The sequence below is a fragment of the Perissodus microlepis genome, chromosome 23, assembly GCF_051167445.1.
Source record: "Perissodus microlepis isolate ML-2025 ecotype Zambia chromosome 23, ASM5116744v1, whole genome shotgun sequence".
NCBI classification, from domain to species: domain Eukaryota; kingdom Metazoa; phylum Chordata; class Actinopteri; order Cichliformes; family Cichlidae; genus Perissodus; species Perissodus microlepis.
Window position 1 is genome coordinate 36704933 of NC_140482.1, and position 12670 is coordinate 36717602.

Consider the following 12670-nt stretch of genomic DNA (forward strand, 5'->3'; position numbering starts at 1 on the left):
GCTGTGAGCCAAAAGTTCAGGCTCCAGAATAATTCAAATTCGCATTTTCATACTGTATTTTTCACCCTGCTGTTGTGTGTGGATGATGCTAGATCATTCACCTGTAGCTCAGATACACTCAGATAAAATGGTCCCAAATACTTACTGTTCAAGCCTGTTGTTTGTGAATTTATCACCTCAGTTTCTACTTTCAGGTCTTACTGAACACTAGTCCAACCAAAGGCTGATATCAAAGAAATTGCAACAGTCTTCTTTGTTTGCTACACTTTGATAAATAGAAGATTTCTTGGCGAGATTGTATAATTCAGCAAGCCTTGCCATAAAATTGCGAGTCTTCCGGTACATGTAGTTTGAGTCATTTTACTCTGTACTCAGCTCTAGACCAGCGGTCCCCAACCTTTTTTGCGCCACAGACCGGTTTATGCCCGACAATATTTTCACGGACCGGCCTTTAAGGTGTCGCGGATAAATACAACAAAATAAAACTAGTACCGGTACCGAAAAAAGATTTATTCATAACACACGTGAAATGACCCAGAAAAACCGAGTTAACGATAAAAACGACAACAAAATAACGCTAAAAACCCTGAAAACCATACATTTCACACCTGAGCCTCAACTCTCGCGGCCCGGTACCAAACAACTCACGGACCGGTACCGGTCTGAGGCCCGGGGGTTGGGGACCACTGCTCTAGACCATTAGAAACAAGTAAACATCAGCAGGACTCCTTTACCGGGAAATGAGCATGGATGATGGAGCATGGAGTATTAATGAAGTCCAGGGTGTTTGGATGGCACTTTTGAGTTAGTCTCTATTTTTGAGTTGGGTGTTGATATTACATGATGTGTGAGGGCACATCATGGCCAATGTCTGCAATCAAGAGACGACTTTGCATCACACTTATTTTCCGCATTGGTTGCTAATTTTCCTATTCAGATCAGTTAAGAACTCTGTGAATAGAAATGCTTTTAGTTTGTTGCTCTATCTTTTTACTTTAGTTTTTTTATGTACTATATTATACATTTTAAAACTTGAATGTTTGTAGTTTTTGAACTAGTTGGATAAGTACCGGAGCATTTTAATTGTGAATAATAAATTTCAACTGATTGTTGAAATGACCTCCTCGGTTTTGGGGTAATAACTGTACATGTCTCTGAAATGTAGGCCTCGGATATTTTGAATAAACAGTAAAAACAAAATAAAAATACTTCCAATTGGTGATGCAGAAGTTGCATTATTTAAATTTAGGAAGATAAATCTTTTGATGACTTTGAACCTGTTTACTTTAAAGGAAATGTTGGTGCAATAACAATATAAATATGTATATAAAAACTTGATTGATAATTTTCACAAGCAAATTAAACAACAGAATGCAATTTAAAACTCACACTTAAGGGTCACGTAACACACAACTGCTTAACGTCTCATTTAAAGCTAATCTGTATATCAGTTCAATTCAATTCAATTTTATTTATATAGCGCCAAATCACAACAAAAGTCGCCTCAAGGCCTAACCTTTATTTATGTAAATAGAATTATTCACCACAGCAAAACAACTGTAATTAAAAAACAGCAGTTGTAGTCTAGTATATCAGTTTGTTCGTAGCTTCCACACATCCAGCACTGACTAAAAAAAACATTTGGGAACAGTTATTGGCACTTTTGTGGAAAACATAAAAGGTATAGCAACAAGCAGCATAGTTGACTAATGTCTGCACACGTGCCATCTTATATAGCCTTACAAAAAAGTATTGTGGTTCAACTGGGCACGTGCATGTAGCCAGAGGTGGAAAGAGTACTAAAATATTTTACTCAAGTAAAAGTACTATTACTTTGCTGAAATTTTACTCAAGTACAAGTAAAATTACCTGTCTGAAAATTTACTCAAGTAAAAGTAAAAAGTAGCTCATTTAAAATTTACTCAGAGTAAAAGTTACATAGTTACTTTTTTGTCAGCAGGAGGACAGCCTCTTCTGAGTAGTGCAAAAAAGACAATGGGATAAATCTCAAAGTAGTTGTTTTTTAATTAAAAGAAAAACTTTACAAATTAAAGCGCAGTGGCAGTTAAACTGCAAGTCTATACATCAAAATGGATAATGGTCACCAAACCAACCAACCAAACTGTCAAAACCATATAATTCTTTTACATGTGAATGTGTTTTAAACTGTCAAATAAGAGAACAAGTACTGAATTGAGCTGTACGGCAGCTGCTATAAAAATGTGTTTTAATTTTTTAAACTTGGCCCTGCTCTGTTAATTTTGAGGAGCAATTCAATTCAATTCAATTCAATAAAACTTTATTGATCCTGAAGTTTGACCCCGAAGGAAATTGGGTTAAGGTTGCCGACCTTTGCCAGCGTCATCTTACCCTCCGACCATACATACATTACACAAACATCACATGGGGAAGACAGGTCAGAGAGGTATAACGATGGAAAATGCACCACGTGAGGAAAGATTAAGGAGAAAAAAATAAGTCCCCCTAGACTGAGCTCCAACAGGGAGATCAGTTTGAGAATAGAAAAAAAAACACCTCTGCACATAGCACATGTTATTCTTTTGCCTGCAGTGTGAACATATGTGGGTTAAGTAAGAAAGTAGCCGCTTCTGTCTTCTGTCTAATTTAACTAATTTTTTTAAAAATAAATTATTATTATTAACAAACAGGAAAAGTGAACACATTTTCTTTTGGCAATTTACCAATCAAGTAAAAATATTTTAAGTTGCGTGGACAACAACGTGCCCAATAACAGCTTATGTCTTAGCTTAATGTGATTAACTTGAGCACAGCCTTTTTTGCTAAAATAAATGTACAAGTTTCATTTAACTTACCTCTACATGCTTGCGCAGGTTTGATGTGGAATTTTTAAAAGCTGCTAACTCGGTCTCTCTGGGTAAACACAGCTTACACTGCATAATAAAGCTGTTGCCTTTCTTGCACTTGAAGCCGAAATTGTCCCTTAATTACGGCCAGGGGTTCACATCGGTTTCTTCGAGTTCAGGGTCAGCAGAATTCGATGGGGTTTCTTTTTTCGCTGGATCCGTACCACCGATGTCAGACTCCATTTTTATCGTGACCCAACGCTAATTTGTTCTACTACCCATCATTCCCTGCAGTATTTCCAAAGCGAAATGTTGTTTTTTTTGTTTGTTTGTTCTTTTAATTTACTCAGTAACGGGTGTGATTGAAAATGTAGCGAAGTACAATACTTTTTAAAATATATACTTAAGTAAAAGTAAAATTACCGACTTGGAAAATGACTTTAAAAAGTACAAATACACAAAAAAACTACTCAATTACAGTAACGCAAGTAAATGTAATTCGTTACTTTCCACCTTTGCATGTAGCTGTGTGTGTGTGCACACATTGGGGAGTATTCCAGTGCTTAATAGCACTAGACGTCTGCTCAGCACATCATGGAAGCACCTCCAAACAGCCATGGCAACAATCAGAAAATGTTGCAGCAGATTTGAGCTACCCCTTGCTGGACATATTCTCCTTTAAAGAAAAGTTTCAGTTTCAAAGTTAGCGCTGCCTCTTGCTTATTACATCACCTTTGAGTCACAAAAATAGTGAAGATGCCAGCTTAAGGCTTTACAATGCACTTTGTTAACCAGTGTGAGGTCTATCTTTTATGTACAGTCTGTAGTCAAAACTCAGTATACGATAAATAATAATAATATTGAAAAAGGCATAGTCTCCATCTCACAGCAACACAACAATATTCATATTTGCTTTTTCTGTTGATTTGTTGGGGATGGTTCAGCGCGGCTTAGCGTACACCTTAAAAGGGTAGGGTGTGCGAGTGGCTCCGGTGACTCCTTCTGTACTCAGCTTGACTCCATCCAGAGTGGAAAAATTAAACTTCTGAAACAAACTGACAAAAAACAGGAAGAGTTCCATCCTTGCCAGCCCCTCACCGAGACACGCACGCCTTCCTGGGAAATGAAGGTGACTCTGGTTATCACCCCATCTAACCAATATCATAATTACAGTTTATATGTTAAAATTACCTGCAGAGAAAGGTAAAAATGCTCCCCTCCTCACAAACTTGCCCTCGCTATCTAGGAAATGTTCAGGATTAAAGGTGTCTGGAGTCTCCCATTTATTCTTATCAAACAGCACTGAAGTCAGGTTAGGCATCACAGAGGTCCCCTGCACATAGACGACAGCAGTCACATTCAAAGATAGTATTCAAAGTGCTGGTTTATACAGCTAGGCAATGTTTGTAAGAACAAATATAAGACAAAAAAAAGACCATTTTATCTTGAAAAAAGGACAAAGAACCCTGCCTAAAATCTCATGCGAGGGCTTGTTGACAGTAAACACTTGCTCAGTGCTAACACTGTTAAGGGGGTTATAATCTGGGAAACAACACATACTGTTTTGTTAAGGCATAGCCTATATATTTAGCATGTATCATTATTAGCGACCTTGCTCTCTTTCAGAAAAAAATGTTTTCCCATTTTGGCATCTGCAATGCATTTGAAAGCAACAGTCGGTTTTAAGTTGCAGTGTGGCCAGTGGAAAAATAGAAATCTCAGTCACTGTTTATTTTGGAAATAGAAAAGTATTTTTTGTAAAAAGCTAAATTATTTTTGGCAAATGCAAACCTTGTTTCTGGTCCCCAATGTGATGGTTTACCTGGATGAAACCAACGCAAGAACTTGAACTAAGCCATTTTTAATCTTATGTAGGGGGCTTAAGCTGCTGTGTTCTATGAGCAGGCCAGATGCACCTTGGGTATGAAGTAACCACCCAGGATTGTGTCCTTGGCGGCCATCCTGAGTCCATTGAGTGGAACGATGTTTCCCATCCTCTGGATCTCGTGGATGACAGCATCAGTGTAAGGCAGGTTGGGTTTGTCTGCCATGGTGGGCTGACGGGTCTGTCCGATCACTCTGTCTATCTCTTCCTGGACTTTACCTAGGAGTCAAATTATATTAACTTGTTAATTAACAGGTATCTGTGTCATATAATTATTTTGATCTCTGACCTGGATGGTATTAAAAACTAGTTTTGTTCTGAACTTACACTGGATCTGAGGGTTCATGATGAGATAGATGAGTCCCCACTGCAAAGTCTTTGAAGTGGTTTCACTGCCAGCCAGGAACAAGTCCAGACAGCACAGAACCAGGTTTTCTTCCTCAAAGCCCAAATGACTATTTCTGTTGTTCTAGCGAGCAAAGCAAGGTATCAAAAATACAAGTTAATAAACAGATTTTATTTATTACTGTTATTATTATTTTGGTTGAACGTAAACAGCATACTTTCTCCTTTATGAGGAAGCTGTCAATGTAATCTCTCAGGTTGTTGGGGTCCAGATCTAACTTATGTTTCTCGATCTCTTCCCTGATAGATGCCACCAAAGATTTGGAGCTGCTAAAGATGCGATTGTGAGGCCCCGGCAGGTGTTTCATCAGTCCTGGGAATGCATCATATAGCTGTTAGGGGAGGAAATTGAAAAAATGTATTCAGTGGTGGGTTACCTTTCAATATTTTCAGGAAGAAAAAAATTCCACTGATACAATTTGTGTCTTACTAGAGCCCATATGGAACCTTCCAGATAGGCCATCTCAGTCAGATTGCTCAGCATGACCTGGAAGTTGTGGTCACTGTAGTCAAATCGTCTCCCAAACACTATCTTGCAGATGATGTTGGAGACAGCATTGTTTAAGAACGGCACTGGGTCAAATGGCTCACCTGAAGACAGGAAACGCGTTTAGTCACAGTACACTGTGTGTGTTTTGCTTTCACTCATTGCTGTCTCTTGACCTTTCTCCTTTTCCATCGCGTCCTTCAGATGTTGACTTTCATCACAAATACTCTGCTCTGTCGACTCCTTAGCTAAACCAAAGGTGCGTAAAGTAGTCATGGCAAAACGTCGCTGTCTCCTCCACACCTTCCCATTACTGAAGAAAAGACCCGCTGAAAGGAAAAGAAAGCAAAAATTACTGAGGTGTGGCTCAGAGGGTGACCTGACTGCTTTGTTGCTGAAGTATTGCATTTGTGTATTTTTTTGTGATTCACCTGAGTTCCCTGAATAAATTCTGGTCACCATCGGGCTGTAAGGCCGGTCCACAAAGTTGTCCGCTTGTGTTACTAAAGCTTCCTTCACCATCTTCCACCCGGACACAAACACTGTTTTGTGTCTTCCCAGACGTATGCAGAACACATTCCCATAAAAATCAGCAAGCTGTGGATGCAGCAGCAGACAATAAGTGGCCTGTTGTCTAGCATGTGATTCTGATAAGATGCATAGCACAACCTGTTGTTAACACTATAACTTAGTATCTGCAAGGTATTTGGTATTGTTTTATTATTTTTCCAGAGTGAAACATGAACATTTTGTAAACTTTATTATTAATGTTCTCTTTAAACTATTCAAGCAGTGATTCTACGTCAGATAAAAGTTTAACTAAAGAGCGTCAGTGTCAGTGAAAATCCTGAGGTTGCCCAAGTGGACTTTTAAGAAATGTGTAAATGCCACAACGATGTCAGCTTACCTTGGTTAGGTAAATATGAGGCTGTTTGGCATCAATGTTGAAGATGTTTCCTAAAATAGGTAGAGCTGGAGGGCCTGGAGGAAAGCCCGGTGGATCCTTATCCTTACGAAAATGAAAATATACCATAAGGAGGCCGGCAAAAATAATAAGCAGCTGCTCCTTTATATCAAGACAAAGAAACAAATCACGCAGCTGCATTGTGAAGCAGAGTAAAACTAAGTGATCAGGACCTCAGCTCCAGGATCCCTTCCTATTTAGAGATGGGCTGGTACACTGCTGACTCACAGCTTGGGCATATATAATGATCTGTGTGTGTGTGTGAAAGTTTGTCTGATACTGGGTCAGGCCTCAATTATTACAGATTCTACTAAAAAGTAGCACAAACATTTTTGTTTTATGTTCACATTGTTGATGTGAAATCTTTACAAAAATAGGTGAACGGTTTTCAGTAAACTGATATAAGGGAGAAAAAAAACTTGAATAGTAACACAAATAGTTAAATGTGCTGGTGCTCACATACATAAGTATAGCTGAGCATTTAAAGCGCTATCTACTACCAACCACATTCACAAAGCACTTTGATTATATACCTGAGCACTTTGTCTAGCATTCACGTGCATGCATACACACAACAATACTTTGACATGCAGACTAGAGGAGCACTGGCTTGTGAAAAAAATCAAATGTTAAGCTAGTTGAATATGTAGTTGTGGCTTTGCATATACGGTTTCTTGTGTAACCAGTGAATTAAATCAGGTGTGCGACACAGATTGGCAAACAACTAGTTATGAATACATTTTATTACTAAAAGTGTACATTACAATTTGTCGTTATTGCAATTTAATGATGGAATATCCTTGAATTAAAACACAATATAGTGATTCGGATGCACATGTAAAGAAAATCAGGTAATCTTTGCAGGCAGCAGTGATACAGCAATGAAATGAAGATATTAAAATTAAAAAAAAAATCCATCCTTCATTAGAATACTTTTTCTCAGTCTTGACTCTTACTCGTTGGTTAAATGGCTCAGTGAGATTTATCGAGCCTTGGCGTGAACCTTGAAGGGTTCAGGCACACGTATAATTCCAGGAACTCCCTCTGTACTCAGCTCCACTCCATCAGGAACAGAGAAAGTGAACTGCTGCAGCAAGCCGACAAAAAACAGGAACAGCTCCATCTTGGCGAGGCTTTCACCAAGACACACACGCTTCCCTGACAAATTTGCAAACACATACACGTGCAGGTTTACAACCTGTGAATGATGTTTTTTTCTTGTTCAGGTTGTGCTAAAACAAAACACTCATTGTGGGTTTTACCTGCAGAGAAAGGTAGGAATGCTTCTCTCTTCACAAACTTCCCATAAGCATCCAGGAAGTGTCCTGGGTTGAAGGTGTCTGGAGTCTCCCATTCAGTCTTGTCAAACAGCACAGAGGTGAGTACAGGCAACACACTGGTACCCTAGAAAAAAACCACAAGATAACAACAAGATACACTTTAACAACAACACCTGACAGAACAAATATGTGAAGCTTAAAATGTATACTACATGTACCTTGGGTATGTGGTAACCATCCAGGGTTGTATCCTTGGCAGCAACTCTGAGTCCATTGAGAGGAACAATATTTCCCATCCTCTGAATCTCGTGGATGACGGCATCAGTGTAGGGCAGATTTGGTCTGTCAGCCATGGAAGGCTGGCGGGTTTGTCCAATCACGTTATCTATCTCTGCCTGGACTTTCTCTGTGAAAGAGAATTAATAGAGTTCAGAAGAAGCCATATTTCAACACCTGTCTGTTACCATAGCACAATTATGAGTCTCAGTCTGTGCTTTTTTGGTCTGAGTAACTTACTCTTTGTTGTTATTCTTTATTTGTAATATCATGGTTATTTTGTACACCTTTGTTTTTCTTGCTCATGATGTTTTCTTTTGCCACTAGAGAGCCACTTTACACACGGGACAAACTGTTGGTGGTGAGGACACTCATAATAATGAATGGAACACATTCTGTTCCTCAGAGACAAAGGGGGAGACAACAGAGCTGCTGAGCTGGAGCTAAGCAACCAAACACAAAGATATAAACTCTGCTCCAGCTGTAATTGCTGAGAGTGTGAGGTTCTTGGGCAATAAAAAAGGATGAGCTTAGTGCAGTGATTCAGAATTTAGTGCTATGTGCTTCATAAAAACTTGTCTGAAATGTCAATCAAGCCTTTTATTTGTCACATGCAATGTTTACACCTGCAGTGAAATTGGACCCCCCTCCCCCGACCATACATACATAGCAAAGATATGACATGGGAAGACAGGTTGGAGACGGGTAGTAATATGGAAAAAACAATGGGCAAGTGGAGGAGGGGAAAAAAGAGACCTCTAGTCATGCTGGACTCCTTATGGGAGGTCAGCATGAGAACAGAAAACAAAATGTGTTATTAGTTGTTAGCGTTAGAAGTATTTTGTCCCATCTCCCTCTCCTCTGCCCAATAGATGGCTGCCCCTCTCTGATTCTGGTTCTTCCCGTTAACAGTGCTTATTCATAAGGGGTCATCTGATTATTGGGGTTTTCTCTCTCTTATTGTTTGTCCTTTTTTTTTTTTTTTTTTCGAAAATAAAGCACCATGAGGATACTGAGATTATGATTATTGAACTGAAATGAACCTCATGCATAGGTTAAAAAGGAGTGATAATTATTTAATCATTTAACTCTATTTAACTTTGCCTGCTAGTACATGCTTCACATCACTTCCAGTTTTTACACTGTCCAAATCAATACTGACATCATTATTCTAGTCCAATCATATTCTCGCTGCCTTCATTGAGCCAATCATCATCCACTCTGTGTGCTTTAAAGCTCTGTACTCTTCTGTCATTCTCCCTTTCAGACTCCACACCTCCACCTGACCTGAGTCACTCTGAGGTAGACTCTGTCCTAACTCCTATCAAAACCAGGATTCTGTTCTGCCATGATGGGTCATCTGAGTTCAATCATCAAATATAAAATGATTAATTTCTCTGTCTCAATAAATCAAGTCCAGTTCTCTCCTTAATGAACTCACACCTTCCCGGTTGACAGTACAACAGCCGGCGGAGTGGCAAGAAGAACGGTGAAATAAATGCACTGTTGGTGAACAAAAAGTGGTGCAATTGTCAGCATGTTTGTGTGAAGAACTGTTTCTTTGGTCCAGATATTGAATTGATAGCTGCTGGATTGCATCCATACTAGTTCCTGTTATTGTTGTTACTGTTCACATTTACAATCATCTGATCCATTGCGACATGACTCACGTCACGGCTAATCCAGTATTTTAGTGTGTTTATGATTTTTTCTGAAGACAGTTCTTGATCTGCTGTGTGCAAATGCTGCTAATGCATGCAGGGCCATTGCATTTCCCATCCTTATCAGATGAGATCAGAATTTGGTCCTATTGATACTAATGTAGGTGCCTCTTTTAAACAACACCCTGTACACACTACAAGTTGCTAGGAGATGGACCCTATGGAGATGTTGCAGAGCTACTTGGAGCCCGCAGACTAAAACCACATGGAGAGGACATTAACAGTACAAGATGAACTGTGTTTTTCATTGTGAACAGTTACTCCTGGGAGCAATACACATTTCTGCACTCAATTTGAACTTGTCCGGTTGTTTGTATTAAACACCTGTAAAATGAACAGTGGCTTGTTTTGGCTGATGTTAGGATTTTCTTAAAAGGATATAATCTCACATTTGGTGTTTTGGCTATTTTAAAGCTCCATATAAGGGCTTATAAGCCACCCACCCTGGACATCAGGATGTCTGATCAAGAAAACCAGAGCCCACAGCAAAGTAGTGGCTGTTGTTTCTGTTCCAGCCAGGAAAAGATCAGCAGAGCACAAAACCAGGTTGGTCTCAGTGAAGTCCAGGTCAGATTCATTGAGCTGCACAGAGATATTGAAAAGTCACATTTGTCAATTAATATTAGAAAATGGTTCATTTTTACAGTTCAGTTTGTGCAATGCAGTGTCCACATACATTCTCCATCTTGATAAGGAAAGCATCGATGTAGTCTCGGGGATCGTTGGGGTCCAGGTCCTTCTTGTGGCTCTTTATCTCCTGAGCGATGAAATCTTTGACTATGTCGAAATAGCTGAACATTTTGTTATGAGGACCTGGCAAACGCTTCATCACTCCAGGGAATGATTCATAGAGCTTGTTAATAACAAATAATAAGAGACAGTTTTATTCAAAGCATTATAGCAACAGCCTAGTATTTACAGAGGGGAAATCTGTCAGAGGAAAAGCACAGCATGTATGCTTTTGTCATACTCTGGAAGAAGTAAATTGTTTTTGACTTACCTGACCCCATATGGAGCCCTCCAACTGAAGACTCTCAGACAGATACTTCAGCATGAGCTGGAAGTTGTGGTCACTGTAATCATATCTTTTCCCATCACCAGCTGGCAAACTATATTAGACACGGCATTGTTGAAGAGACCTGCTGCACTGAAAAGTTTACCTGAAGAAGAAGAAGAAGAGACAATTGTTACAGGCAACCTTTTGCTCCCTTGTGCAGGATTGTGAGCTTATGTTCCCCTTAATGTAAAACACCTTTCTCCTGCTCTATCTCCTCCTGCAGGTATCGGATCTCCTCACAGATACACTGTTCCATGCGTTTTTTTCCCCAGGCCGAAGTCTCGTAATGTAGACAAAGCAAAGCGTCTCTGTGCCTTCCATTTCCCACCGTTGCTCATGAACAGACCCTCTAAATACAAACATGCAGATTTGGGAGTTAATAACTGGGAAACAATTCCTACACTGGATGACATGAAACAGAACAATTTCTTAACCTGTGGGTCCCGAGTAAAACCTGTCAGCCAGGGCCCTGTATGGTCGATCCACAAAGTTGTCAGCTTGCGTCACCAGAGCCTCTTTTACCATCTTATATCCAGAGATCATTACCATTTTATCCCTGCCGAAGCAGAAACTGAACACGTTCCCATAGACTTCAGCCAGCTACAAAAAACACAACAAACACAAAGGATGAAATAAATATGTTTGGTTTTATATGTATAAACTGCTCTGCTCAGAAGCCAGAAATCCACACTCACAATTTGACTAACAAATATAAATATTCAAAATCCAAATCAAATCACATCAACTTTTGTTTTCTCATTGTTAAGAGTGGTAAACAAAAAATATATTTTCGTCTTCAAAAAAGGAGGACAAACTTCTTGGATGGGCTGTACCACACAGCAACATTAATAAAGATTTTTAAAAAGTTTTTCTAAAGTTCATGAACATAGACCACAAGCAGTGTGCATGGTGTTGTGGGATTTCTCTTTAGCGTATTGTCCTTTAATGTATTGTCTTGATGAAATGCCTTCATGTTACTTAGTTTAGTATGTCTGGTTCACACCTCATTCACGCTGGGAAACAGACGGTGAGAAACTGGTAATAATAATAATAATAATAATAATAATAATAATAATAATAATAATGGATTGGATTTATATAGCGCTTTTCAAGGCACCCAAAGCGCTTTAAAGTGAATGCCTCCCAGGAGACGGAAGCTCACACAGGAAGACTTGACCCCAGATTGGGGGAGATTCACACAGGTGATAGAGAGTTTTTCTGTTTAGAGCCAAGGTGTGAACTGCAGCTGTAAAAGCCTTTTGTTCTGTGACTGTGTTTAAAAGGGACCTGAACTGTTCATTGTCAGAGACGACTTTCAGTGCCCCCTGACTGACGTCTCTCCTCATGCATGGGAAATAAAGTGTTGGGTTTTAACTGCTGATCGTGTCTGCAGGCTTTGTTAATAAATTTCCACAACAATGGACTTGTTTCTGAAGTATTCTCTCCTCCCTGTGTTTAAGTAGAAATAAGAATTATTTGTGAGTGTAACATGAACATCTCAGTTTCTGTCTTGAAAGTAGAGCATGTAGACACACCAGCACACAACAATATGTCCAAATAAACAAAGCAGTACTATAAACACTCAATGACACTCAATACTTAGAATCCACTTAACATAATACAAGTATGACTCAATACCTTGGTAAAATAAATGTGTGGGTGCTTCTTGTCCACAATCTGGAAATTCCCAATAAAGGGTAAAGCAAATGGTCCTGGTGGAAAATTCCTTGGATTCCTGTTTTTGAGGTGGTATGTGATCAGAAGGAATAA

General features: G+C 39.3%; 3 protein-coding genes across 3 annotated transcripts; all 3 read right to left on the reverse strand.

Moving 5' to 3' along the window:
- Positions 1-3627: 3627 nt before the first annotated feature.
- LOC146362019 (cytochrome P450 2J6-like) lies at positions 3628-6707 on the reverse strand. The gene is made up of 9 exons (XM_084922192.1): positions 6510-6707; positions 6034-6199; positions 5779-5931; positions 5546-5706; positions 5274-5447; positions 5038-5179; positions 4742-4929; positions 4017-4158; positions 3628-3941 (listed from the first exon to the last, which is right to left on the reverse strand). The coding sequence occupies exons 1-9, from the start codon at positions 6705-6707 to the stop codon at positions 3766-3768; spliced, it is 1500 nt and encodes a 499-aa protein (XP_084778318.1). The 3' UTR covers positions 3628-3765.
- An 841-nt stretch (positions 6708-7548) lies between these two features.
- On the reverse strand, positions 7549-8252 carry LOC146362020 (cytochrome P450 2K1-like). Its single transcript, XM_084922193.1, has 3 exons — positions 8065-8252; positions 7829-7970; positions 7549-7724 (listed from the first exon to the last, which is right to left on the reverse strand). Exons 1-3 carry the CDS (start codon positions 8197-8199, stop codon positions 7549-7551), a joined length of 453 nt encoding a protein of 150 aa, XP_084778319.1. The 5' UTR covers positions 8200-8252.
- A 1999-nt stretch (positions 8253-10251) lies between these two features.
- Positions 10252-11425, reverse strand: LOC146362021 (cytochrome P450 2J6-like). Its single transcript, XM_084922377.1, has 5 exons — positions 11335-11425; positions 11141-11249; positions 10844-10952; positions 10520-10696; positions 10252-10425 (listed from the first exon to the last, which is right to left on the reverse strand). Exons 1-5 carry the CDS (start codon positions 11423-11425, stop codon positions 10252-10254), a joined length of 660 nt encoding a protein of 219 aa, XP_084778503.1.
- Positions 11426-12670: the final 1245 nt, after the last annotated feature.

Coding starts and splice junctions, on each gene's coding strand:
- LOC146362021 (XM_084922377.1), bottom strand. CDS start 11,425: ATGGTAAAAGAGGCTCTGGTGACGCAAGCTGACAACTTTGTGGATCGA. Junction 10,697..10,843: donor AGGGCTCCATATGGGGTCAG/GTAAGTCAAAAA, acceptor GTTATTAACAAG/CTCTATGAATCATTCCCTGG. Junction 10,426..10,519: donor TCCTTATCAAGATGGAGAAT/GTATGTGGACAC, acceptor ATCTCTGTGCAG/CTCAATGAATCTGACCTGGA.
- LOC146362020 (XM_084922193.1), bottom strand. CDS start 8,199: ATGGCTGACAGACCAAATCTGCCCTACACTGATGCCGTCATCCACGAG. Junction 7,971..8,064: donor ATGGTTACCACATACCCAAG/GTACATGTAGTA, acceptor GTTTTTTTCTAG/GGTACCAGTGTGTTGCCTGT. Junction 7,725..7,828: donor ATTCCTACCTTTCTCTGCAG/GTAAAACCCACA, acceptor CAAATTTGTCAG/GGAAGCGTGTGTGTCTTGGT.
- LOC146362019 (XM_084922192.1), bottom strand. CDS start 6,707: ATGCAGCTGCGTGATTTGTTTCTTTGTCTTGATATAAAGGAGCAGCTG. Junction 5,707..5,778: donor CGCGATGGAAAAGGAGAAAG/GTCAAGAGACAG, acceptor TCCTGTCTTCAG/GTGAGCCATTTGACCCAGTG. Junction 4,159..4,741: donor GTGGTTACTTCATACCCAAG/GTGCATCTGGCC, acceptor GTCTATGTGCAG/GGGACCTCTGTGATGCCTAA.